This window comes from Pelmatolapia mariae, linkage group LG20 (genome assembly GCF_036321145.2).
Source record: "Pelmatolapia mariae isolate MD_Pm_ZW linkage group LG20, Pm_UMD_F_2, whole genome shotgun sequence".
NCBI classification, from domain to species: domain Eukaryota; kingdom Metazoa; phylum Chordata; class Actinopteri; order Cichliformes; family Cichlidae; genus Pelmatolapia; species Pelmatolapia mariae.
In genome coordinates, this window is record NC_086244.1 from 37,897,069 (window position 1) to 37,922,250 (window position 25,182).

At 38.9% G+C, this 25,182-nt stretch overlaps 1 protein-coding gene across 1 annotated transcript in view; it reads right to left on the bottom strand.

The window, feature by feature from the left end:
• LOC134618814 (copine-9-like) overlaps positions 1-25,182 on the bottom strand; it is a 108,478-nt gene that overhangs the window by 77,982 nt on the left and 5,314 nt on the right. Inside the window, exon 3 of the mRNA XM_063464395.1 lies at positions 3,913-3,959. Within this exon, the coding sequence (XP_063320465.1) occupies positions 3,913-3,959 (47 nt within the window). The remainder of the gene's footprint in view (positions 1-3,912; positions 3,960-25,182) is intronic.

A 25,182-nucleotide genomic window follows, 5' to 3' on the forward strand; every position in this document is an offset into this window, starting at 1 on the left:
TCATGGGAACCCATGTTTTCATTTTCAAGATGCCGACTCATCTGCAAATACTTTTCAACTGATCACCACTGAAACAATTATATTTCAAACGATGAAACGTTGAAAATGAATTAGGGTTTAGCAGTCATTTTCACAGTGGCTGCCAAGTTTAGCTAATATACAATAAACAGTGAAGACCTCTCCTGGCTCAGCACAGTCCATAAGTTTTTGGACAGTGGCAGTTTTTTGTTTGTTTGTTTTTTGCCTCTGCACACCACCACCGTGGATTTTAAATCAAACAGTCAAGATGTGATTAAAATGCAAATGTTCAGCATTAATTAAAGGGGTTTAGAAACCCCTGTTAACTGTAGTCATTTTTAGAAGTTCACTTCTTAAATTTGTGTTGTATTAAAAAAAAATTTAAAAAAGATAAAAAGGCCTGAAGAAAGATCTGAAAAAGATGAGCGTAGATGGAAGATAAAAATGTTTGTATTTGGTATCTGTACACTGGAATTCTTAATATGAGGCCCAAAGACATTGGTAGAAGTGAAGGAGGCCATCATTAGGCTGAGAAAAGTCTCCTGATGCATGCTCAATCATCCAGCTAAGTAAATCCCAAAAGGTTGATTCTGTTCATCTGGACGTAGCGTTTTGTGGGAGAAACGTTTCGTCACTCATCCAAGTGACTTCTTCAGTCTCAGCTGACTGCAGGCTTCCCCAACCTTATAAACAGTACATTTGCACAATAGCTGAAACTAGCACCACTGAAGGAACAATGGCCTGGGAGGTCACCTTCATCATAATTATGCAAATTCTCTTGACCACTGATCAATGGCCATGAGTACCATTCATAGGTGGAGAGGTGGAGAATGGCTGCAATCACAGGATTGTAAGATGGCGAAAGATGTACCCTTAGGCCCCCTCCTCGATTCAGAGAAGATCTTTCCCTTTTCACATAAACGGCCTCCTTGACTTCGTGCTCAAACCCGCCTTCCTCCCTGTCCAGGATGTGTACATCCTCATCATTGAAAGAGTGTCCACTGGCCTGTAGGTGTAAATAGACTGCAGAGTCCTGGCCTGACGAGGTAGCTCTTCTGTGTTGTGCCATCCGTGTAGCCAGAGGTTGTTTGGTTTCCCCGATGTATAAATCCTGGCAATCCTCCTGGCACTTAACAGCGTACACTATGTTACTCTGTTTGTGGTGTCATCCTTGGGGTGGACCAATTTTTGGCGCAACGTGTTTTATGGTTTAAAAGCCACAGAGATGCGGTGTTTAGAGAAAATGCGTTTCAACCGTTCCGATATTCCTGACACATACGGGATCACTACAGGTTTTCGCTTAGGCAGCTGCTGTCCTTCTCCCCTGGATCGGCTGGAGATGTCTTTAGGTGCCTTCCCAGCTTTGACAAATGTCCAGCTGGGGTAACCACATTTACTGCAAATGTACTGTTTATAAGATTGGGGAAGCCTGCAGTCAGCTGAGACTGAAGAAGTCACTTGGATGAGTGATGAAACATTTCTCCCACTGAAAACGCTACATCCAGATGAACAGAATCAACCTTTTGGGATAGGCTGAGAAAACAAAATCAATCTATGATAGTAAAAAACATAGAATATTGAAGTGCATGATGCCAGAATTATTTCCATGGTGAGAAAAAATTAATTCACAAAATCTAGACATACCCATAAATGTCCATGACATATCTATAAAACTTTTGAGGAGGTAGGCGTATCACTATCAAAGTCTACCATCAGGTGACAACATCATCAGTAGACATATAGGTTTACAAGAAGGTGCAAACCACTGGTTACACTCAAGAACAAGAAGACAAAACTAAACCTCGGCAGGAAACGTCTAAAAGAGTCTGCACAGTTCTAATAAAAGTTCTTTGGACACATGAAACCCAGATTAACTTGTACAAGATTTATGGGAAGAGAAAATATAGAGTAGCCAGTGAAACAGGGCCTTTTGTTTACTAAAGATGTGGCTGCTGATAAAAGTAGCAAGAAGAATTCTAAGGGGGAAAAAAGTGTCACTGTCCAGAAACATATGGACCTAACTCTATTGGACAGCAGGATAAAGGTTTGTTATGCTCTTAAAATGTAGGCACTACAGAGACTGTTTGTGGGGAAAATGGATCACTGTGTGATGACTACAGTTGCAGAAACACAATCTGGGACTTGTTTAACTCCTAGGATTGTTTTCTGGTGATTTTCCTTGGTTTAATTCTATAAAGACTTTCATTAGAGACAGAAAAAAAAATCCACATGCTTTCTGTCTGTTAACAAGACAATAAGATTCCTTTGTTGTGGGGAGGATGATAAATAAAAGTGCCAGCTTAATAACCTACTATAGCTTCCTAGAGTTTAGTCTGTTCAGTGAATGCAATTATAACACTGATTTGATGAAATACAGTTTGTATCACCACAAAATTCCATTGCCAGTGTAGCTCTACCTTCATTTCTGGCTTAAGGGCATGTAATCACACAGACAGAGCTGAGACGGAGTAGTCTGCAGTCATCTATGGGGTACTACTGCTGATTTGTTGACCTTTAAGTGGAGGATCATAGCTGTTCACAGAGGAAAACTGAACCGCTTGTGATCATAAAACAAATGAGTAAACAGTCTGATGCAACTGGAACTGAAAAACTCCAGCAATCAAGCTTCAGCATCATCTTGTATGTCATAGAATGAAATTATTGCATTAGCAGGGATCATTCTGTGCACAGGCTATGCAATATTAACCGTATATACCACCGATAGCTTTGTTTTGCATAACAAATATGGCCTATAAGTAAGATGATACAGTGTCAAGATGATTCTTCATTAGCTGAGTCCTTTCCATCACATGATTACTGCGTGCATTTGAAATATTATACAAATTTATTGCACCTTATTTTGATGGACAAGGTTTTTATACTGTGCACACATAATAAACAAAACATTCACACAATACAAAAAAACCCATCACGCTCACAGGACGTTTGCATGTAAGTGTAACTGAATGTTAATGAATAATTTCTGCATGAATTGCACTTACAAATGACATATAGATTATTTACATAATGCATAATGATGTCAAAAGCACACAAAGGATTTCCAGGTTTCCATCCATGTGCAATTATCTCCTTGAGGTGTCAATATGTAAGGCTGGCAGAGAGATATTTACTCTGCTGATTGTGCTGCAATTCATGCAGTGCTTTTTGATTAAGCCCCACCACATGGAAAGCAAAGGTGTGAGGTGCGTTAAAATGAGGGGATCAACGGTAGCCAAATAGTGTGACTAAAGTACACAAAGTGACTAGAGGCACCATGTAGGCAAACTAGATGAGGGAATGTAGGGCCAAGATGTGAGACATGAACTGTGTGAGGGACCTAACAGATAAAAATTTATTTAAAATGTTAATGAGCAATGGAATGTCACGTGACCTTGCTTTTAAAACAGTGACAGTGGATGAGACAGCAAGATGTCAAGGGGAGCAGATGGTGCACTTTTGATGAGGTGGAAAAAGAACTGACCTTCTTTTTCTCACTGCCCTGAGTCATGACAAGAATCCATTTCATTCAACATCATAAAATTATGAGTCTTTTAATTTATTTATTCCATCACCTCCAACATGAATTCACCAGTTTGGGTCTGATATGTGGGGCTTTTTTTCCCCCGGTGCTCAAGATGTGGTTTCACTTTCTGGGCAAGTGAAGAGGCTGACACTTCCAATTTTCTACAAAATGTTCTCAGGGGTTTTTGTGAGTTGCCTCTGGACTTCAGCTTAATAACCCCCATTTTAAGTTCTGATTGAAAATCACTAACACTGAAGAAAACTCATTTATTTCATTCCCTATAAAAAAAAATAAGAATAAAAAAATTTGGCAGATATGTAGACAAAAATATTGGATATTGTTATTGGGAACAGAAAGGTTGCTTAACTTACCTCCCTCCATTCTTTGGTTCCCACAGCCTGCAGATACAACACAACCACTGGAAGGGAAAGTGGAGGAGTAGAGGCCAAAAAGGAAGCATGAAGAAAAGAAAAAACACGCTTTTTAATCTCAGTCACTGGTGTAATGGTTCCTGCATGTTGCCACCTACATATCAACACACTCACATCCACATATATTTCAGTTAGATCCGATGTAGCCGCAAGCAGAGTAAACAATTTCTTCTTAAATGCAATGAAAGACCATTTAAAAAATGTGGAATTTTCAATATCCAGTGGTGATATTTACACTCAATTAATAAAACAGCTGTCCATTAGAACAATAACAACTCATTGTACATTTCTCTCATTTTCACACTTTTCATCCTGATCTCGCTGCGTAACTGTGAGGGAATAATCATTCTCTACATTTTCTGCCTCGCAGATATGCTGTCACCACCTTCAGCCAGGCCTCTCTCTGGCTATTAATATGCATGAATATTACAAAAAAAAAAATGCAGAAGTGCTACAAGGCATGGGTCTAAAGACCAAATAGGTAGAGTGCCATTGCAAACTCCCCTCTCACAGAAAATAACAGAATCAGTTGTGAGCAAACACATACAAATTTAATGATATCTCATCAGCCTCAACTGTACTTAGTGTTCAGTGTTTGATTGCATGTTAGCATATCCTTGTTCAAACAGGCTTGGCTAAAATACTGTAATGTATTACATGAAAAATATTATTCTTCCACGTAACCAAAAAAGGTTTCCACGGAAACCTTTCATCCATGTTTTTAAAATCTTTCTGATCATATGTCTTTACTGACATAACTGAAAATGTTACCTCTTGCTATAACCCTGCAAGTGCGAGCCAAGATACATGTTTATGTTCCATCTCTATTTTGACTTATATGCGTGTAACTGGAGTGGTTATGTAGTGAGCGGTGAGCGCTTCCAAAGCTCACATCTAATAATGAACAGAAACTATAAATATCAGATGAACAACTGCAATCCTGAAGTTCTTTTAGTTGAAAAAAAGAAGAAGAAGTAAACAGAAGTGTATGGGGAAATGACCCTACAGCTATTTCCTGATTCATTTATAATCCTAATCACTTATTGTGAGTCTTATATTTCACATAGTGTTCATAGTAGCCTGTCCCCTGTTTTCCTTCAAGCCAAATCTTTGCTTTATGAAAAATGTAAAGCACCAGCGAACACAGATTTGGGCTTTAAAATGTTTAATATATGCAGTCTGTGACAGTGCACCTGAAGCACCACAGCTGGCCTGCCTCTGTTAATGCATTGCTCCTGCCATGCAGTGCTCTGAGCTAAATTATGAAAGCCTCGCAATTACAGTACTAACATGCTGACATTTAGCAGGTATGAAGGTCTAACTGTTACCACAGTCTACTCAGTCTAGCTTCCTAGTATTTCTTTGGATAATAATAATAATAATAACCATTAGGGATGGGTACCGGGTTCTGACATCAACGGTAGTAACCAGACCGAAAAGCAGCGCACATTTCGGTGCTTTATTTCAGTGCTTTTTTTTTCCTGAGATGTGATACACTTTAGATTCTAGCCAATCATTTTACGTTTTCGAGGATAGTAGGCGGGCCCAGGTACGTACGTTCTTTTAGAGCAGAGCTACAGATTAAAAATGCCCAAGGCGAAACGGTCAAAGTCTGGCTGTACTTCACAGCAAAAGATGCAAACCCAGCAGCCTGCAACAAGTGCTTTAAGGTGATACTGTGATACTGTGCAAAGGAGGTAACTCCTCGAATCTGATGAAATACCTGGCGACGCATAGCGTTTTTTTTAAAAGCCGAGAAATGCACTGTATTTGATAGCTTGCTGCGAGATCTCACACCAGGCACATCTACTGCGGGTGTGGTGCCTGTTATCGGACCCGGAGTTAGCAACATCCCCCAAAAACCCGAAGAGTAGAGTCCTGGCCCCTAGCCCTGCCAGTGTAGCAGAAATGATGACGGATGATGATGGCAGCAGCAGCCGTTCTTCTCTGCGTGAGTAGCTTAATGTTGTTCGTGTGTAATTTACGTTGAGTACGCTAACCACGTTATTACATTAATGCATGTAAGGTGAACTAGCAAACACCGTCGTAGTTACATGCGGCTGTCTTCTTGTTTGATGGCAGATACTTCCTTCACCCTGGCCAAAAAGGCTAAAATGACCAAAGAAAAATTGGAAAACAGTTAAACATGAGAGGTTTTTGGACCAAATTTGTGTTTTTTCCATTGATTAAGCACTGCTTTCAGCCAAGAGTGATACCATATATGCCCTATAGCTGCAGAAAAGGCTAACATTGTTATCTTTTTACAAAAAAACAGCTAAACATGAGAGGTTTTTGGACCAATTTTGTGTTCTCCATTCTTTAAGCACCGGTTTGAGCACCGTTTAAGCACCGGCACCGTTTCAAAAGTACCGGTTTGGTACTGGTATCGGATAAAACCTAAACGATACCCATCCCTAATAACCATGATGTCATTAGTTTTGTCATTGTGTTTGTTCATAAAACACATTACAGAAAAAAAGTCATTCTGAGCAGAGGACAGTGCAATGACCAAACTGATTAGCAGCATATTTGTCTTGACATGTCTACAAACGCAAATGACCAAACCAACAAAGGTTTAACTTCAGTTTAATACTTGACTTAGTTCTTCCACAATATATCTGATAAAGACAAAAATGCATCAGATTTATTACATTTTGATTATAATTCACCAACAGGTTGTTGAGTTATATTTCACTCAAAACAGTTTGCTGATCTCATAGAGGAAGTGTTAAGGCAACCAAGTCACCAAGCATATTCCAATTTATAAGTGGATTGTGTATCTGCTATTTTCATTGGACAAAGTACAAAAATATCAGCCTCCCAGTGATGCTAGAGGACAATTCAGTTTTTTTGATCCATTCTATGGGCACCCAGAATTTCACAGCATTCAGTAATTGCTGGGATAGTTCATTTACCAAAAGCCTTAGAGACCACCTTTTTAAACTTAGCATGGCTAAAGCGTTTTAGCCTAGAAAGGCTAAGGCAGAAAGGGTTATTTTAAAAGACTTAATATGACACTTTTTGTTGTAAGCAAAGAATTTACCTTTACTTAATAATCAATAGCAATGCCACTGTAATCTGGCTTATTTTTACAGTAACTCATTAAGTCTCAAAAAAAAATTCTAGATTAGTCAAATTGTTTTCCTTCACAGACGAGCATTACAGCCTTTACAAATTAGCTTTTTTGTGACTACGGTATAAATTCTTGAATTGTTAAAATAAAATGGGCCCAAGTAAGTTCTCCAACTGGTTACAATTTTTACTGTAATGTTTACCGTGTCCTGCGGTGCTTTGTTTAACATTATGTCTGTCTTTTGAGGGCAAAAGTTACTTTACAACAGCATAAATATGCAAAAACACAGAGCCAGACCAATTATAACCCACAGATTTATTATGTTTATCATGTTAAGCTCAAACACAAACATGTTCATGCCTAAGCTAACAAGTAACACTCACGAAAGGCCCTTATGGGGTGTATTAATAATTGGCCAAGTGTTGCTGTTTGTGTCTAGACAGGCACTATCAGCCACTTTGTGCCTCTGTGAAGTTTAGACATTAGCTCTAATGAACTTCAGACTGTCTGGACCGACAGACGATTAAAACCACATTTTCCCTCCTAATGAGCAATTAAGAGAGGCGAGATAAGACAGAAAGAAGAGCAGACAGCAAGCGGTTTGGGCAGAGGGTTTGAAATAAAAAATCTTTTCTTTGTCTGACTATTAGCAGGAATATTGCTGCTTAAATGAGGTTTATAAATCTGATTAATCCAAGTTAATCAGTCAGTGAATTAGCCCTCAATTGAATAACAGAAAATAAAACATTGAAGGCAAATGAACACCAGGGGTTCAATCTGTTTGTCTCAAAGTCATACCCCTTAACTGCAATAATGATGTTTGAGAGAGAGCACGGTGCTTTGACTGAGATCAGAGTCTTGGGACCTTAATGTTCCCTGAAGGTTGCAGAGTTAGAGCAGCCCAGACTCTAACTAATCCCCGGTAAAGCCATTTGAGTGTCGTCCGTCTCGGAAGAACCTGACTGATTGCCTGCTTTATGGAAAGTGACTGACAAAGGAAGGAGCCCATCTGGTCAACCGCACAGTGGCCAAATCACAAGGCAATTCCATATCCCTCCTCCCATGACTCCTGACAACAGTCTGGCTGTAGGCTGGCCACACAGGGGACACTAAACATGAATGATTCAGAATTGAGCGCAAATCATATCAAGTTTTAATCTGAATGGACATTTTAGCAGTGTACAGGTCATCCTACAGAAATAGAATATCTCCAGCAAACAGGAATCTGCATATTAGGATGTTAACATATTTATACCAGGATCTTTTGTCCAAACACACAAATGATTATTATACCATTACTATTCTTCTAAAGCAAATGAATCCAGGATTTCAGTTCACCTGATGTTTTGAAATCTGGTTTCCAAAGAACGATGTTGCTTTGCTTTTATCTTGGCTCCCTGTGTCTGTCACAGAGAGACAAAGAGCCAATCAGATAAAAGAGAAAAGAGCATTTTACTTCACTACCAGCAAGTAGCTTTTTTTTTCAGGTAAATATCAAATAGCTCAGCCACACGAACCAGATCATACAGATCCACATCCACATAAACACAGTTTACTAGCTAGCACTGACAAAAACATTTTCAGATATTGCTGCACTGCAGGCCTTCTCGGCCAGCAGGGTTGTAAAAATTTCCAGATACAGTTACAGTATCCAGTTACATAGAAATATATAGGAAAAAAGCTGCCGACTGCCTTTCCTCACAGACTCAGTCAGTTTTGAATCATACTGAATATAAAATGACGTAAATTTTTTAAAATAAAGTTTCAGTTTGTGTCAAAAAGGAGGATAAAGAAGAATGCTATTTATCATGTGATTGGGGATTTTTTTAGCCTATTAGCGTGTAGGGATATTCATCCTGAAGATTTCACTCCATATTCTAGACCCGGGTTTGAGAGTTTTTTACTGCTGTATGTACCATAGAAATCATATGGTTCCAGCTATACAAGATAATACAACAACATCTTAAACACTGATGGCCAGTGCAGGTGCACCAGCATGTGGATTTATGGATATATTTGCCATGTGAGTTGGACGATCAGAGAAAATTTAGACCACTAAAAGAGAGAATGTCACAGAGAACTTTGAAAGAAACGCCTCATATTTACCTAAACAAACAGGCATCTATTTCACACAAAACAAGGTGACTGAATTTTAGCCATTAAAGTCATATTAACAGTATATTGCCAGAATTTTCATCATGATTCAATTGCTATTGTGAGCCTTAACATGTTTAATATCCCAAGAACTTTGTGCACCTGCAAAGGATGCAGTGCACACTAATATGACTGATTTAATATTTAGAGCTTGGCACTCACACTGCACACCCTACATGTCATTTTCTTGGGTTCTTCCTCCATGAATATTTTCTGCAGCACATCAAAGGTGCATTTGAGTTCACTTGGAGAGCTCAGGTTTCAAGCTAGATGAGGGCAAATTCGTGAGGTGGCTCCTCGTTCCCCTCTGATAACAATTCCCAGTCTGCATTTCAATTTCAGTGTCTTCTTATCTAAACTGTCACTAAATATGGAAACACAGGATACTTGTGCAACAGTCCTACAGCACTACACATTGTTAATGATGAGTAGCTTTGCTACTTTCTTTGAGGGAAATCATGTTTCGGCCTTTGTTTTGATGTAATGAACAGTTCTAAATAAAACAGCAGAAATCAGCAGAAGCAGGAACAGTAGATGTATTATTAACAACTGCTACAAATATTATGTTTAGCAAAGGGAATGAGGGGAAGTGGCTTGAACTATTTACACTATGTGTCCTGCACCCTCTAGGACTGATTTTCATCACATCTAAACTGCTGTGCATTTTATTTTGGCTACAGATTTCTTAAAGAGATACCCATCAGATAACTTCCAGGACACGCTTGTACAAAATATGACAAATCTGCCCTTCAATATCAACATGTCTGTCCCACAAGTATGTCGAGAGTAGCTGAAAATGCCAGAGCATACTCTCGGTTGAGCAACAGTTACATCAACAGTCACCTGTGTGAAGGTTTTATTTGTCTGCTGGGGATTTCTTGCTGCCTGCCTCCAGGATTTGCACTGAAGAAGAATTTCATAAGAGTGAAGGCAGACACAAATAAGATTCCACAGACTTAGTTACAGGCTGAGGATACAAGCTGCTCACTGTGAGGTGAAAGAGAAAAGTGGTCAGGTAGCTGGAATGTAGGGCTGTGGGGGGATGGCGCTAGAAAGGGGTGACTGATAGAAATCTAGCTAAAAGGTGAGGACAGGGAGGGAATGTGGAGTAAGAATATTAGACAGGCTGGGTGGGAGTAGGAAAACAGAGGAGGAGATAAAGACAGAGAGATGAGATGGATAGATGATTGTTTGGCAAAGAGAAGTGGAGTGCAAATCTGATTCCAGCACAGTGAGGCAGTGGAAGATTTCAGCTAGGAAAAGAAGGAGTAGGTTTAAGACCTCGGCTGTCAAAAATCCTTCACAGATACACAAACTGTCCTATAAGACTGTCATATGAGTTAGCTAGGTTAGCAGCACTTCCTCACAAATCTGCTGATCTGCTAATGTTTGGAGACTAAATTGCCGAACCTAATTGATGCTTTCATTCATCAATATCAACCACTGAGGACAATATGCAAAGTCATTATTAGAAAGATGGGCAGATGCCGGTGGCACAAGCTGCCAGTTTATCAAGTCTATCATCATGATTCCAGTCCAGTTGGAAGTGTTATTTTTTTAATTTTATATTACAGGCTGGTACCTTCAAAGGGTGTCTGTGTTGTATTTTAATTTGAGGCAGCCTTACAAACTTTATGTTAAGCTAAGGTAACCACATTCTAGCTACATTTCCGGACTTATTGTGCTGATGTTCAGCTCCTTGCCATTGTTCTTGGACTCTAATAGAGTAGCTTTGTATGATTCACAAATTAATAATCCCTATAAAAAACTTTTACTGGGCCTCAAAATCAGTCATTTTACTTCCCTCCCATGTAGCTTTACACCAGCTTTCTTCTGATTGGCTGTAGCTTGTAAACGTTTCTTACATTTCCCAGAAGAACATTGACCAAAATATCACACTGCCTTCCCTGCCTTGCATTCTTCCCATACTGCATCCCAGTGCCAGGTGTTCTCCAGGTAAGCCACACACAAGAACCCGGTCATCTACGTGTTGTAAAAGAAAATGTGATTCATCACAACTGGCCAATAAACTACGATCCACTAAATCACAGGTGTCGAACTCCAGGCCTCGAGGGCCGGTGTCCTGCAGGTTTTAGATGTTCCTGATCCAACACAGCTGATTTAAATGGCTAAATTACCTCCTCAACATGTCTTGCAGTTCTCCAGAGGCCTGGTAATGAACTAATCATTTGATTAAAGTGTGTTGACCCAGGGTGATATCAAAAACCTGCAGGACACCGGCCCTCGAGGCCTGGAGTTCGACACCCCTGCACTAAATCCACCTACAGTAGTCGCCCATTTGATCGGACCACACATGCCAGCCTTCGCTCTCCATATGCATCAGTGAGCCTTAGCTGCTTTGACTGATGTATTTTACAACAGAAAAAAAATACAGTTAAAATTATTATTTGGAGTCTAATCCCTGAGGTTTTCATTTACACAAGAAATTACTTATACATACACTGACCTAATTATTTGTAACTTTGGCCATGTAACAGGGAGAAGCATAACAGGTCCCCTTGGGGTACACGTGAGGTTTAGATGCTCTGTGAATGGCTACATACAGCATCTGATTATTGGCATCAGGCATCAAGGTCATTTATTTAGCATTCAGTTATCACTCGGTGTATAATAAATATGAAGGCCATATTCATAGTGTAGTGCTGAACACATTCAAATAACATGCAAAAGATCTCCAGTTCAAAACACAAAACCCTGAGAGGGTTGCACGTGAAATAGTATCAAATCAAATATATGGATCCATGTGCTATAGTGACCTGGAAGACGAAGAATTTAACTAAATGTCCAGACTCACTAGGAAAGCTAAAGCTAAACCATTTAATAATAGCATGCCTAATGCTCTGTTTATACTTCCTGATTATTATTTTTTTAAGTGCTCTTTTCAGGTAGGTCGTGGTTAATGGATGTTGTGGGTGTGGAATGGACGACCCTCGATGTCTGAATCAACGGGGGCTGCTCACTCTTTCCTCAGAACTCATTAGGAGACCTTGGGGGTAATTAGAGACCAGTGACCTTTAGTTTCAAGGTATGACTCAGGCCTTGCATTTACTCACCCCACTGAGCCTTTATTGAAATATAATTGACCAAGTGAAGGAAAGAAAACTTCCCATGTTAATGTGTAAACAATGGGTGACAAAAAATAGTAAAATTCTGTCATCCTTTATTTTGCAAGAGGCATTCGGCCTCACGTGTCCCTGCTGTTTTCACACAAGTATATATGTACATATATATATATATATATATATATATATATATATATATATATATATATATATATATATAACTCATCCATATACAATGAATATAACGGCGAGATCTTTAGGAGAGGTGGACAAGCTCTCCAAACTATAACCACACCTTCTGTGTTACAACAAAACATTAACTCCTACCTGCTGATGAGTCACAATCCTCGAGCAGCTACAGCAAAATGAATGCAAAAGAAATACCATATAATGTGATGAATTTGATAAACATGACTCACCAACGTGCAATGAGAGACTACAAAGAGTAATCATAATTGATAAAAATAATTGATTTTACTTTTATATACTCCTGGACCGACGGTCAGCTGGGGGGTTGCCTCTTCTACAGATTTCAATGGAGCGAAACACCCATGCATGTGGATGGAAACTGTCAGTACTCCACCAGCAAATGATGTTACATAAGAGAAGTGGGATGTTTTCATATGGGAGCCTGAGAGCAGTTTAGATGGTGGTGGATAGAAATAAAAGAGTCAGATAATTCCTGAGCTAGTAGCTTTGGGAGCTGCTGGATGACAGCATGAAGCAGCTGTATGAGATTGCTTCTACTTTTAAAGTGTCTTCTCTTAAACTTTCAAAGTTGTAGCAAACCGATGTCATCAGTAATTTTCTGTGTAATAGAGCTCCACCACCACTGAAATATCACATCTGGATAGGAATTAAAGTTGTAAATTATGCTCTTTGAAGTTTAAAAAGGTCACTTCAGTGCTGTGCCCAAAAGCGCAAAGAGGTACAGTCAAAGTTATTGGGAATGAGAAGAAAAATATCTCATGAATTTCATTATTTTGTATCCGGGACCATAGCAATCTATCAGACAGATATATTTGTCTATTTCACTAAAAGACCGAAATTTCTTCTATTTCTCCCGGACCCTAATCTCTTCAGGGAGCCGCACTTGGAGAGAAATTTTACTCTGAAACGCACAAGACCTGTTTGCATCTGTCCAAGGGCAAAGTCTGTGTGGTCGGGGTCACGCATGCCTGGAATTCATTAAAATCTGGTTGAGACAAGACTGAAAAAATGCATATCCAGCTGCCTAACAGCATTGCAGAGCATGTAATATTAATAATGAAAGGAGTTATGTTTCAAAATTAAACATCTATCATCATTTTTAAAAAAAGTGACACCTCCTTTAAAACGCTGGCTGACAAGTTGGTACACAGCACGCCAGAGTTCTTTTCAAAGGGACTTACATAACTTCATTCCTTGGTGGAGAAAATAGTAGTGTAGTATACTGCTGAATGACGGATTTGATTTTTGTATACGGCCCAAACTCAAACAGTTTCCATGACTGTGCAACCTGCTTTCACACCAAGTAATATGAGTGAGGGATTTAAACAAAAAAAGGGTTACATTTTTTATACTGGTCTGTCTGTTTTCATGTAAAAAAAACATCTGTGACTTTGTTACTGTGACTTAGCGTAATATGGTACAATCTACAAAGCAAACTAACATCTGTTAACAGACAGACTTGTACATAAACCCGCATGTGTGGATGCTTTCTATAATAAGAATTACTAGGAGTAGCCAGTTGGAGATTAAAGGAGGCTAGAGCCAGTGTTGAGCTGGCTAGACCAGAAGACCCACAAAGAGCCTTCTGGTATAGCCAGCTCGACACTTCCTGACCCATCAATGGCCATTAATACGCTTTATTGTCAAAAGTATTGTAGGCGCCGGAGGTCTGCTTTATATTTTAATTTACAATTGAGTTCATGTTTGTTTTATAATTCATAGATTCGTTGCATAATTCATCTTTTCGGGATTAATACATTTGAAAATTGATGTTGTTTTTACATAAGGTAATGATATGTCACTGTTTGGGATTAGAATCTAAAAGAGGTGCCTACCACTTTAAGTATGTGAGTGCAACAGCAGCATGAAACCCTGTGTGATGGGGAAGGGGGAGGATCATGGACAGAGAGGTTAGGACTCTCACGGTTTTCTGACCGTGTGCACAGGTAGTTCTGGATAACTGCTCATTTTTTGGAACTTTCATGCTTATTTAGGAAGGAGTTCATTATTACATCTTCAGCTTGTAATAAATAAACAATCTTCAAGTCATAATGCAACTGGAAGCATTTCTTTTGGAAACCAGGAACACGCGTCAGCCATATGCTCCTTTTTTGAACTTCGTTTATTGGAAATTACCCTACAAGTATTTTCTCACCCATCCAAATGATTGAATTCCAGTGTTCCACTGATTTCCATGGATGAAGGTGTATACAATCAAGTACCTAGGGATGCAGACTGCTTTACAAACATTTGAGAAAGAATGGGAGCTCAGTGAATTCCTGTGCAACCCATCCAGTTGTGAAATTTCCTGACTACTAAATATTCCACAGTCAACTGTTAGAAGTATTATAACATTGTGGAAGCGATTGGGAACAACAGCATCTCAGCCAAGAAAGTCATAAGCCAAATAAAATCACAGCAGGGTTAGTGGGTCAACTTTCTGCAGAGTCAATCACTACAGACCTCCAAGCATCATGTGGCCTTCAGATTAGTTCATTAACAGTGCACAGAGAGCTTCATGGAATGGGTTTGCATGGCTGAACAGCTGTGTCCAAGCCTCACATCACCAAGCACAATGCAAAGCATCTGATGCAGTGATGTAAAGCACACCACCACTGGACTCTAGAACAGTGGTGGACGCCAGAGAACTTGTTCTCATGCTTCTCGATCCACCAATCCGATGGACGAGTCTGGGTTTGGCAGTTGCCAGAAAAACGGTACTTGTGTTACTGCATTGTGCCAGGTATAAAGTTTGGTGGAGGGGGAATCATGGTGTGGGGTTGAGGTCAGGACTCTGAGCAGGCCAGTCAAGTTCTTCCACACCACATCACCAATTCATTACAAACATGTTTGGAATGAATTAGAGTGGAGACTGCAAGCTTTGTCCTCCAAAATCAGTGTCTGACCTCATACATGACATCTGACAGAATGGTAAAAAAAAAAAAAAAAAAAAAAAGTGAAATACACTCCTAAATCTTATGAAAAGTCTACCCAGAAGAAGCTGCTATAGCTGCAAAAGGTGGGCAGACACCATATTAAACCCTAAAAATGGGATGCCACTCAAGTTTATATGAGTGTATAGACAGATGTGCAAATACTTTCAGCAAAATCGTGTCTATAGATATAGATTTAATAAGAAATGGAGTGTTTACCTCTAGGAAATGAAAACCTTTCAAAGATGATTGATCAATAGAACTAGAATAGGTGAAAAATAGAGAAACCTTAAAGATACCTTAAAGATAACCTTCAAATCAAACAAAATTTATACCTGCAATTTTTTTTTAATTTTTCTGACCTAAATTAGTTATAATGGTTTAATGCTTGTTTGCGGGTTACTACAGACTCAGCTCAAGACCTGCGACAAATATGAAAGTAAACACATTAATGAAATGCAAAAACGAAGGTCAGGCATCAGTGGTGTAAAGCATGTGTAGAAGCCAGGTGCCGCTAATCAAATGCACTTCATGAATTGATCACCAGCATGTGTGAGCACCTCCATAAAAACTGAATCTTTGCCAATTTGTAGTCTGGAGCATTCAGGTGTGCTAACACAGTGCCACAGTCTTCACAGCACTCTATGCCCAGCAAAGTCACCTCAAGGTCAGACCATGCAATCAGAGAAACTGCAACAAAACCACACAAGTTCACACCAGTACAATTAGAGAAAGACTGTACAAGTATGGCCTTTTTGGAAGGGTTGAAGATGCATAATCATAGTGCACAGTGTCACATTTGGCCGAAAGCAAACATTCAAACACTTGGTCTTTCTAAATCGCTTTACATTTAAGCACAAAAGTAAAAGAGCAACAACATCTTCAACATATTCTTTGTAAAAATCTACTAGTTAGCCTACTGCTTTCAAAGTGTCATGTTTATTCATGTCCATCTAAATGGGGAAAAAGCTGTTTGCAAGCCAACTTAACAGTCCTTTACACAGATGAGCACATGAACAGTGCAGGTATACAGTACATCCTCCATCCTTGTGTGGGCGGTGAGAGAGAAGCATCAGCTAATTTGATGGTGGAGTAAGAGAAACTCAAATTAAATTTACACAATGACCAGGCAACGTGACACAACATCTCCAAGGACAAACGCTGAGTCATCAATAAATTAGATAAGAAGAAGTGCCTGAAGAGATGAGTGTTTGGCATCTAACACATTCTTGTAGAAAGCTGTGACAGACAAGTTCATGAGCAGGAGACAGATACGCAGGCAGACAGACGCAAACAAGCACAACCTCTTAGCTCAAAGCTGTTGACAAGAACAGCTGAAATTCTCAGAATGTGAATGCAGGAGAAAAGAGATCACATATTTATTGTTGTGTTCTTGAGAAAAAAATCCAGTCATTACCAAAGTCCAAAGCCATAGCTACCTAGGTATGAAAAAAGAGACTCACTACAGCACTGAAATGATAGCGAATATCAACAACCGGATCACTGGGTTTCGTCGAGTACCATTTGATATGAAGTGCCATCAAAGTTCAGAAGCACTGGGTTCTATCTGTAATTTGGTCTGCCTATTTTTAAACCAAATATGCAGCCATGTGCTTTCGTATTTGTTTTGTGTCGTACAGTAGATCCATCACTGATCCCTGACTTTGAAAAATATGTCTTTTGAAAAACTGTTTTGCAGACTGTAACTGTAGTCAGTTCATTCAAAAACGGTTTCACAGACCAGTCTGGCTATTGTCTTTAACTAAATTTCACACACAAAAACTAATAAATCTATTACCGAAATACTGTAGTGTACAAAAGTCTCAAACGACGCCACATTTCTTTATATTTTGTTTTTGTGTAATTTGTCATACCTCAGCCTTCTTTCCCTTCTTATTCTTTTGTTTTAAGCATGCTGTCTTGAGAGACACCTTTCCACTGACACCATTTCTGATGAGGCTTCGTCAAATAGTAGATGAATCAACTCAAGCAGATCAACTCAACTCAACTTTATGATACTGTCACACTATTCAACATTAATAAGCTATTAGCAAGTGCTTAATTCAGCATTTATACATCATTATTCTTCCTCAGTATGTCATTTATAAATACAGATATGTTTATCCATCTGTTACTGTTACACCATGTGCATCACTGCTGTACATGGTTTATCTATGGACAGCTATCACTGCTAGTAATAATCAGAATCATAGTCATAATTAGGGATGGGTATCGTTTAGGTTTTATCCGATACCGGTGCCAAACCGGTACTTTTGAAACGGTGCCGGTGCTTAAACGGTGCTCAAACCGGTGCTTAAAGAATGGAGAACACAAAATTGGTCCAAAAACCTCTCATGTTCAGCTGTTTTTTTTGTAAAAAGATAACAATGTTAGCCTTTTCTGCAGCTATAGGGCATATATGGTATCACTCTTGGCTGAAAGCAGTGCTTAATCAATGGAAAAAACACAAACTTTGTCCAAAAACCTCTCATGTTTAACTATTTTCCAATTTTTCTTTGGTCATTTTAGCCTTTTTGGCCAGGGTGAAGGAAGTATCTGCCATCAAACAAGAAGACAGCCGCATGTAACTACGACGGTGTTTGCTAGTTCACCTTACATGCATTAATGTAATAACGTGGTTAGCGTACTCAACGTAAATTACACACGAACAACATTAAGCTACTCACGCAGAGAAGAACGGCTGCTGCTGCCATCATCATCCGTCATCATTTCTGCTACACTGGCAGGGCTCGGGGCCAGGACTCTCCTCTTCGGGTTTTTGGGGGATGTTGCTAACTCCGGGTCCGATAACAGGCACCACACCCGTAGATGTGCACGGTGTGAGGTCTCGCAGCAAGCTATCAAACACGGCGCATTTCTCGGCTTTAAAAAAAAAACGCTATGCGTCGCCAGGCGTTTCATCGGATTCGAGGTGTTACCTCCTTTGACAGTATCAACTTAAAGCACTTGTTGCAGGCTGCTGAGTTTGCATATTTTGCTGTGAAGTACAGCCAGACTTTTGACCGCTTCACCTTGGGCATTTTTAATCTGTAGCTCTGCTAACGTACCTGGCCCCGCCTACTATCCTCGGAAACGTAAAATGATTGGCTAGAATTGGCTCAGGAAAAAAAAGCACCGAAATAAAGCACCGAAATGTGCGCTGCTTTTCGGTCTGGTTACTACCGTTTATGTCAGAACCCGGTACCCATCCCTAGTCATAATAGTATATTTGCATTTATAAATGGCATACCAAGGAGCAGTAATGATGTAATGATACATAAATGATGAATTAAGCACCTTCTAATACCTTATTAATAGCTTAATAGTGTGACATCATTTTTTTTTCTTAAGGACATGACTTTCAGAAGTTGCTCATCCGGTGTAGATTTTTTAGGCATGCCGCTTCTTCCTGTTGTCCTTCACTTGTCCAGTTTCCTTCAATTTCTTCGAGCACACACTACACACCATGCTAAGATTTCCCGAGTTTTCAGCTAATAGCTCTTTGGGAATCACCTTGTTGATGCAAAAATACCATCATATGCCAGTCAAATTGTGTTATCTTTGTCTTTATCTAATGATTTAACTAAAGAAATGGGATCCAGTCATGGCTCATGACCTTTGCATAGTAATGTAGGGGGAATATTGGCAGAGATCACTAGCTTGGTTTATTGCGGTGAGCTCAGTAACATCAAAAGGCCTGTATTTACACAGAAGACAACAGTGGCTGGTGGTCTGTACAATGCCAGAAACCCCTTGTCACTACATTCAGCCAAGAGCAGCACAGACCAGGATGCAGGGATATCATTATCCAAGTCAATCACTGAGAGAAGAGAAGTGAGCAAATACAGAGCTTTTAACACAAGGTACCACCAGAGGTTACGTTTCATTGTCCATCATTTTGACAGACAAGGCTGTAAAAAGTGAACTGGTCTGTCACAACGTAATTTTACCTGCCATTTTAATCTCTTTCTACTTTTCAGTGAAACTGACTCATATCTAATAGTGCTGCATTTTCAAAAACAACTCAGTCACAATATCTAATGTAAAGGACAGAGCATGCATTTAGGAGAGCATGAAGAGAAAACAGAAACACTAAAAAAGCAGATAAATGAGCCTAAACAGGCACATATGAATTAAGTGTATTTGAAATGAATTTGAATGTAATCAAATCGAATCATTACATCTCCCTCAACAGACAAGTTTTTGTATCATATTTTATTTTATCCTAAAGACCCTTCCTATGCTGCAACAATAATTCAATACTGAAATCATGAGGGAAGTCATCAGTTCCCGAAAATTTCTGTGAATAACCATGAACCTAAAAATCCAGACTATAGAACTCCGTTAGTTCTTATTAAGCCACTCTGTAAGTTAAACAAAACTATTGTGGTATTGTGGAACGTAAATAAACGACAAAGTTGTGACTGATATTATTAGAAACATTTTTTTTTATTACATTTGTTTCCAAGTTTGTACATAAATGAGGAGCTTGTCTTTCTGTCATGGTGCAAAAAAACAGTGGTATGGAATATATGGTATTTACAGTATATATAATATATAGATCTCTATATAAATATTAATTAGCAAAATACTCAGTTTACAATTATATAAAAAACAGAGTGCTCCAAAACACAGAGGCAGTCATAGCCTAACACATAGCTAGGATTTGATTTTGAACACAGATGGTACGTAAGAGTTCTAACAGTCACACAATCCTTTGGCATTATTTTTGTTTATCTAGCTAACAGCATTTAACTTGTCTATACTGTGGAAGTTTCCCTAAATCTACATCCTTTTTAATGGCCAGTACAGGGCGACTCGCAAAGCTTACAGTTATATTGTGTCTGTGGGGAAACAGCCCTCAGCTGTTTTGTTCTATGACCTGAGAAAACACTTTCCTAGTGATGTTATGGTCTCACTATCAAAGTATTTACTAATTTGAGGTCACACTGAGTAAAACACAAAGTTCATGACTGCCCATCTTTTAAATACAGGTGACTTGTTTGTAAAAATATGATACGTGGTGTGTATACAGATACATGGATACATGATCCATCTCTGTCTGGAAGCATAGTAAACTAACACTGGATTACTTTGATACTAAAAACAGGTTTTCATGAGTCTGGGGTAAGTCTAAGTGGATTTATGTCAGTTTCACAACCTTCAAATAAGTCCTGTAATTGTGCAAGGTTTAAAATCTGATCTGAAACACGGAGCTGAATCACCGGGGAACACAGAAAGCATCTCTCCCTCATCCGTCCATTATGTTAATGAAACCCAAGAGGGCTATAGTGATCAAACAATTTAAATTTTCACTGATCATTGCCTTACTTGAATTGAGTAATTTAGGCACTTTAATGCATTTTTGATGAAGACAGCAGTTTATGATGTCTGTGTAAATGTATGCCCTGCTTTAGTCAGTCTCATCTTCTGTGAAATGACTGTAATAAGTTAAGCTATGCGGTGAAAAATGGACAACAGTATTAAAAAACATCTTCCTGACTTCTCACGCACCTTCGTGAAAGTGGAAGTGACCCATTTAATGAGTACCACCTACTACATTATCTCTGAATGATATTAAAAGTAATTAAATCGCCTGCAGTTTTGTGAGGCCAAGATGCTCTTTTTGACCCGATTACATATTGTGTTATTTTTGCTATCTCATCTAAAGTTCCTATATTTAGCAATCACAGAAGCTTCAATGATGCAGTGCACACAGCCCTGATTGGGCGAATATACTTTGATTAAAACATTCACATGTGAAGTGGAAAAAGAACGTCTGATTGATTGAACGGGCCAGTATCCTCTTGTTGCACAGCCACGCTCTTTATTCCTTTTTTTTAAGCTTCCTTCCTGTCATACGCAGCCTTATTACTGCCATAGCATTTATTCCTGTAACTGCCCAACATCCAACAGCTAACTCTCTACAGTCATAAAGCCCGGATGCATGCATCAGGGAGCATCTGTCAACAGAAACTAAATCAGTGAACTGGTCTGACTTACGAAAATACCTGTAGACAAGTGTATGCGGATGCATGTCTGTATAACAGCTCTCTGCATATTAAAATGGATTGAGAATGACAGGGTGGAGGTATTGTTAGATTGTGATCAGTTCAGTAGCTGCAATTTCCTGGAGATTACAGAACATGTTTTCAAATAAGAGGTTATTAAGCCTGTCAGTCATTTTTGCTTCCTTTGACAATGATCTCCTCCAAGTAGGATTGATTGGCAAGCAGTGAGGAGTTGTTTTTCTACCTTGTTAGATGAGGGGGAGTTACAGAGCATTCAGACCACAGCACTTGAGCGTTGCAAAGGTTGGCGCTGGTGTTCTGTGTTTTTCCAGGTACCAGTGAGATATTACCTAGGAAAACTGTGCATTTGCAGGCTTATCTGATGCCAGAACTCACAGGCAGCTTTTTAGTCAAGCAATTTCACAACTTAGCTAACACAGCAGGAATCGTTTTATCGTTTCTTCTGACAATTGTGAATCAAACTGTAAAAGTGCACCATTCACACAAAATTCTTGGGCATGCAAGATTAGCCAGCAGAATTTCCTGGATGGCAGACGTACCCAGATGATTGGTTCCTATTACAGATCAAAGTATGTAGTTCCTGTGAGCCATGCTAAACCTTCCTGCCACTATAGACACACAAAGACCACTAAGACAGTACATATACTATATCACAGAAATCCATAAGGAACACAGGCACTCTTGATAATTACAGAATAGGAAAGGTATTTCAGCTGCTGAGGACTGATAAAATCTTGCTGCAGTAAAAATACATCTTACTCCAGATGTGGAGGTGCTAATTGGCAGCTGTGGATGTCTATGTTGCCAGAGGGAAATGCTTCCTTAAAAATATTTTTAAAATGGTATTCTTATTAATCATTTGAACATGCATGTGTGTTTTAAAGATGTAATGCACTTCTTAGAGACTATGGATATGGGCACCCACACATTTCATCTAGTTTCAGAGCTAAATGTGGAAATGTTCAAATGAAAACTAAAATGTCAAGAGCCAAGAATATTTTATGGTTACATAAAGAAAAAATAGGACTACTAAAAATTGGTGGTTGCCTGGTGATTGCATTGATTATATTTTTTGCATTATGTAAATGCAAGCAGTTGTACTAACGAACTTCTCACTCAGAGGTCGACTGTGCACATCAACAACTACTGGGCGACCATATTAAGGCAACCTATATTAAGGTCACCTGATTGGAGGCAACCTGTCTCCAAACAATTGCAGTGTGACTTACACTGCTTGCAGTCACACTCAGACAGACTTGATTAAGGTCTGCAAATAACTGCTGTCTAATGTCTAATATGGTTTCTAATACATTACAATTAATCTGAGTCAATGTGAACAAGTACAACTTTTCTGAAACACATCTCTTTGCACTACAAGACTCAACTTAAATGGTTGCCAACTGTTTGTGTTCTGCTTATCTTCCTATACAAAAAAGAGGCTTTGAAGCACCTCATTCACTGTGCAGTCAATTCTCGGTCCAGCAAAAACTACATCACTACTTGAGGAATCTATGAGTTCTGGCTCGACTCTGAATGTAATTAGGCACTTTGAATTTCTGTGCAATGTAATTCTGGAATTTTAGCAGATTTATCACATTTAATGACCTATTATCACAAACAGATTGCATGTAATTGCTGCCTTGACACCATTCAATTGCAACCTGATAGCAGACTGATTCGTCTTATGGCCGTTTTATCACCGTCTTGACACCAAAGTCACTTTAAAGATAGAAACTGCTACAAGTTACAGACAAAGTCCCTGTCTGTGAAGCAGCCATTTCAAAGGCAATGAAATCCCAAATTTATTCCACACGTTTGAAATTATTTTGTTCATGTCATGGTCTCTGACCACTGCTTTCCCTAATGTGACTGTAGCATTATTGAGGTGAATATGTTGCTGCTGATGCATCACACTATGTAATTCTTCTTTCAAGCTAAAACTAATGGATGACTGAGAGTGCTGATAAAGCTGATATATTAAGTTAGGCCAACTTTCAGGTGATGAGAAAGCAAAAAAAAAAAGAAAAAAGCTTTACATTTTAATCAAACATTTAGCTGATGTGTTCAGTTGAAGAAAACTGATTAATTTTACAGATGTGACGTATTTTTCTCTGTGTGTGAATATTAGGTAAAATCCACTTGAGCACAGAAAAAAAGTAAATGGGTGAATGAGTCATGTTGTGTAAAGCTCTTCAGGTAGTGCATTTACCATCTCTTAGAACAAAATAATAATAAATTCATTTGTCACAAACCTTCGAGCTAGAAAGTGAACTGAAAATTCATGTGGGTTTTCTATCATACAAGTATGTGTAATTTTAGAAGAATGTCATGGTTGGAAGCTGTATGGAACCACTATGGTATCTACATATATTACACCTAAACTTTATAATTGGAGAAAAACAAATCAAGTAAAGACCACTAACTCTAATGCTTATAACACTAACCCACTCACTGGCTTAGACAGTTAGCTGACTAGCTAAGTAGCCGTAAACATAAAAGCTAAGTTTGGTAGCACATATTGGGCTTGCTAGCTTAAAAGAAGTATAAAAGTTGACATTGTGAAATAAAATGTCCTTATCAAAATAGCTAAAAGAAAATGTGTCACTGCAAAATAAAAAAGGTTATTTTTAGTGCTGTCAGAGTTAATCTTGTTAAAATGACGTTAACGCCATAACCGCATTAACGCGGCAAATCTCCATTAGCGAGTTAGCACGGATCGCCCCGTGCCTGGGGCTGCACGGCGCTAACGCGTTAATGAGCTAAACAAAGTAACACGTTGACGCCATGCAGGTCATGCAAGGGGCGATCTGCGCTAACTTACTAACAGAGATTTGCCGCGTTAATGCGGTTATGGCGTTAACGTCATTTTAACAAGATCAACGCTGACAGCACTAGTTAATATTACTAGTTAGTAATATTAAAGTAATCTAAAAGATGATTAATAACATTTCATAACAACATTGAATGATCTGATTTCATAACGATAACTGACTGTATATTAAATGGCCTTTAAATATTTTCATGTCAAGCTGTATCTCAGGTTTTGATATCACGTATTTTTGTTAAAGGGCTGATGTACAGCAAGCTGCTGCTTTTCACATCAGCAATGAGTGCAGTAAATGCAATACTGTTTACATATACCCCTAATTAGTGTGCCACATGAGCGCACTGAATCTTCTTAGAATTACTATTGATGTACATCATAAGATTTGCATTTCTTCTGAAGTGAATCAAAAACATTTGCCTTGTTAACAAAAGTTTTAATCCTCTTTAACATGACTTTTAATCTTGCACACTCTGCACATCTAATAGCTCCTCCTAAATACTGTACTACCGATGCACATCAGAGTTATGGAAGTCTTTAACATAAGCTTTTGCACTTTTTGTTACTGCTGCACATTAAACTTTTATTGTGCAAGTTCAATTTTCTGTGGATCCGAGAGAGAGCACAAAAAAATAAACAACTTAATGATAAAATCCAACCTCTACTCTTTGCTTGAAATATTTTTTTTTAAATAGTTTTAAATCTTGAATCTTCCCTGTTGCCTGTGTTTCTTGATTAATAAGAGCATCTCCGCTAATTACATCTTCCAGCTGCAGTGCATGTAGCAACAGGCGGCTCAGAGCTCTGCTCCAACATCTGCTTGTTTGTGCTGGACTGAAGACGAACCTCACGCACTACTTCACCCTGTCTGTACTGGTTGGAGCCCAGTCGCTCCTCAGGC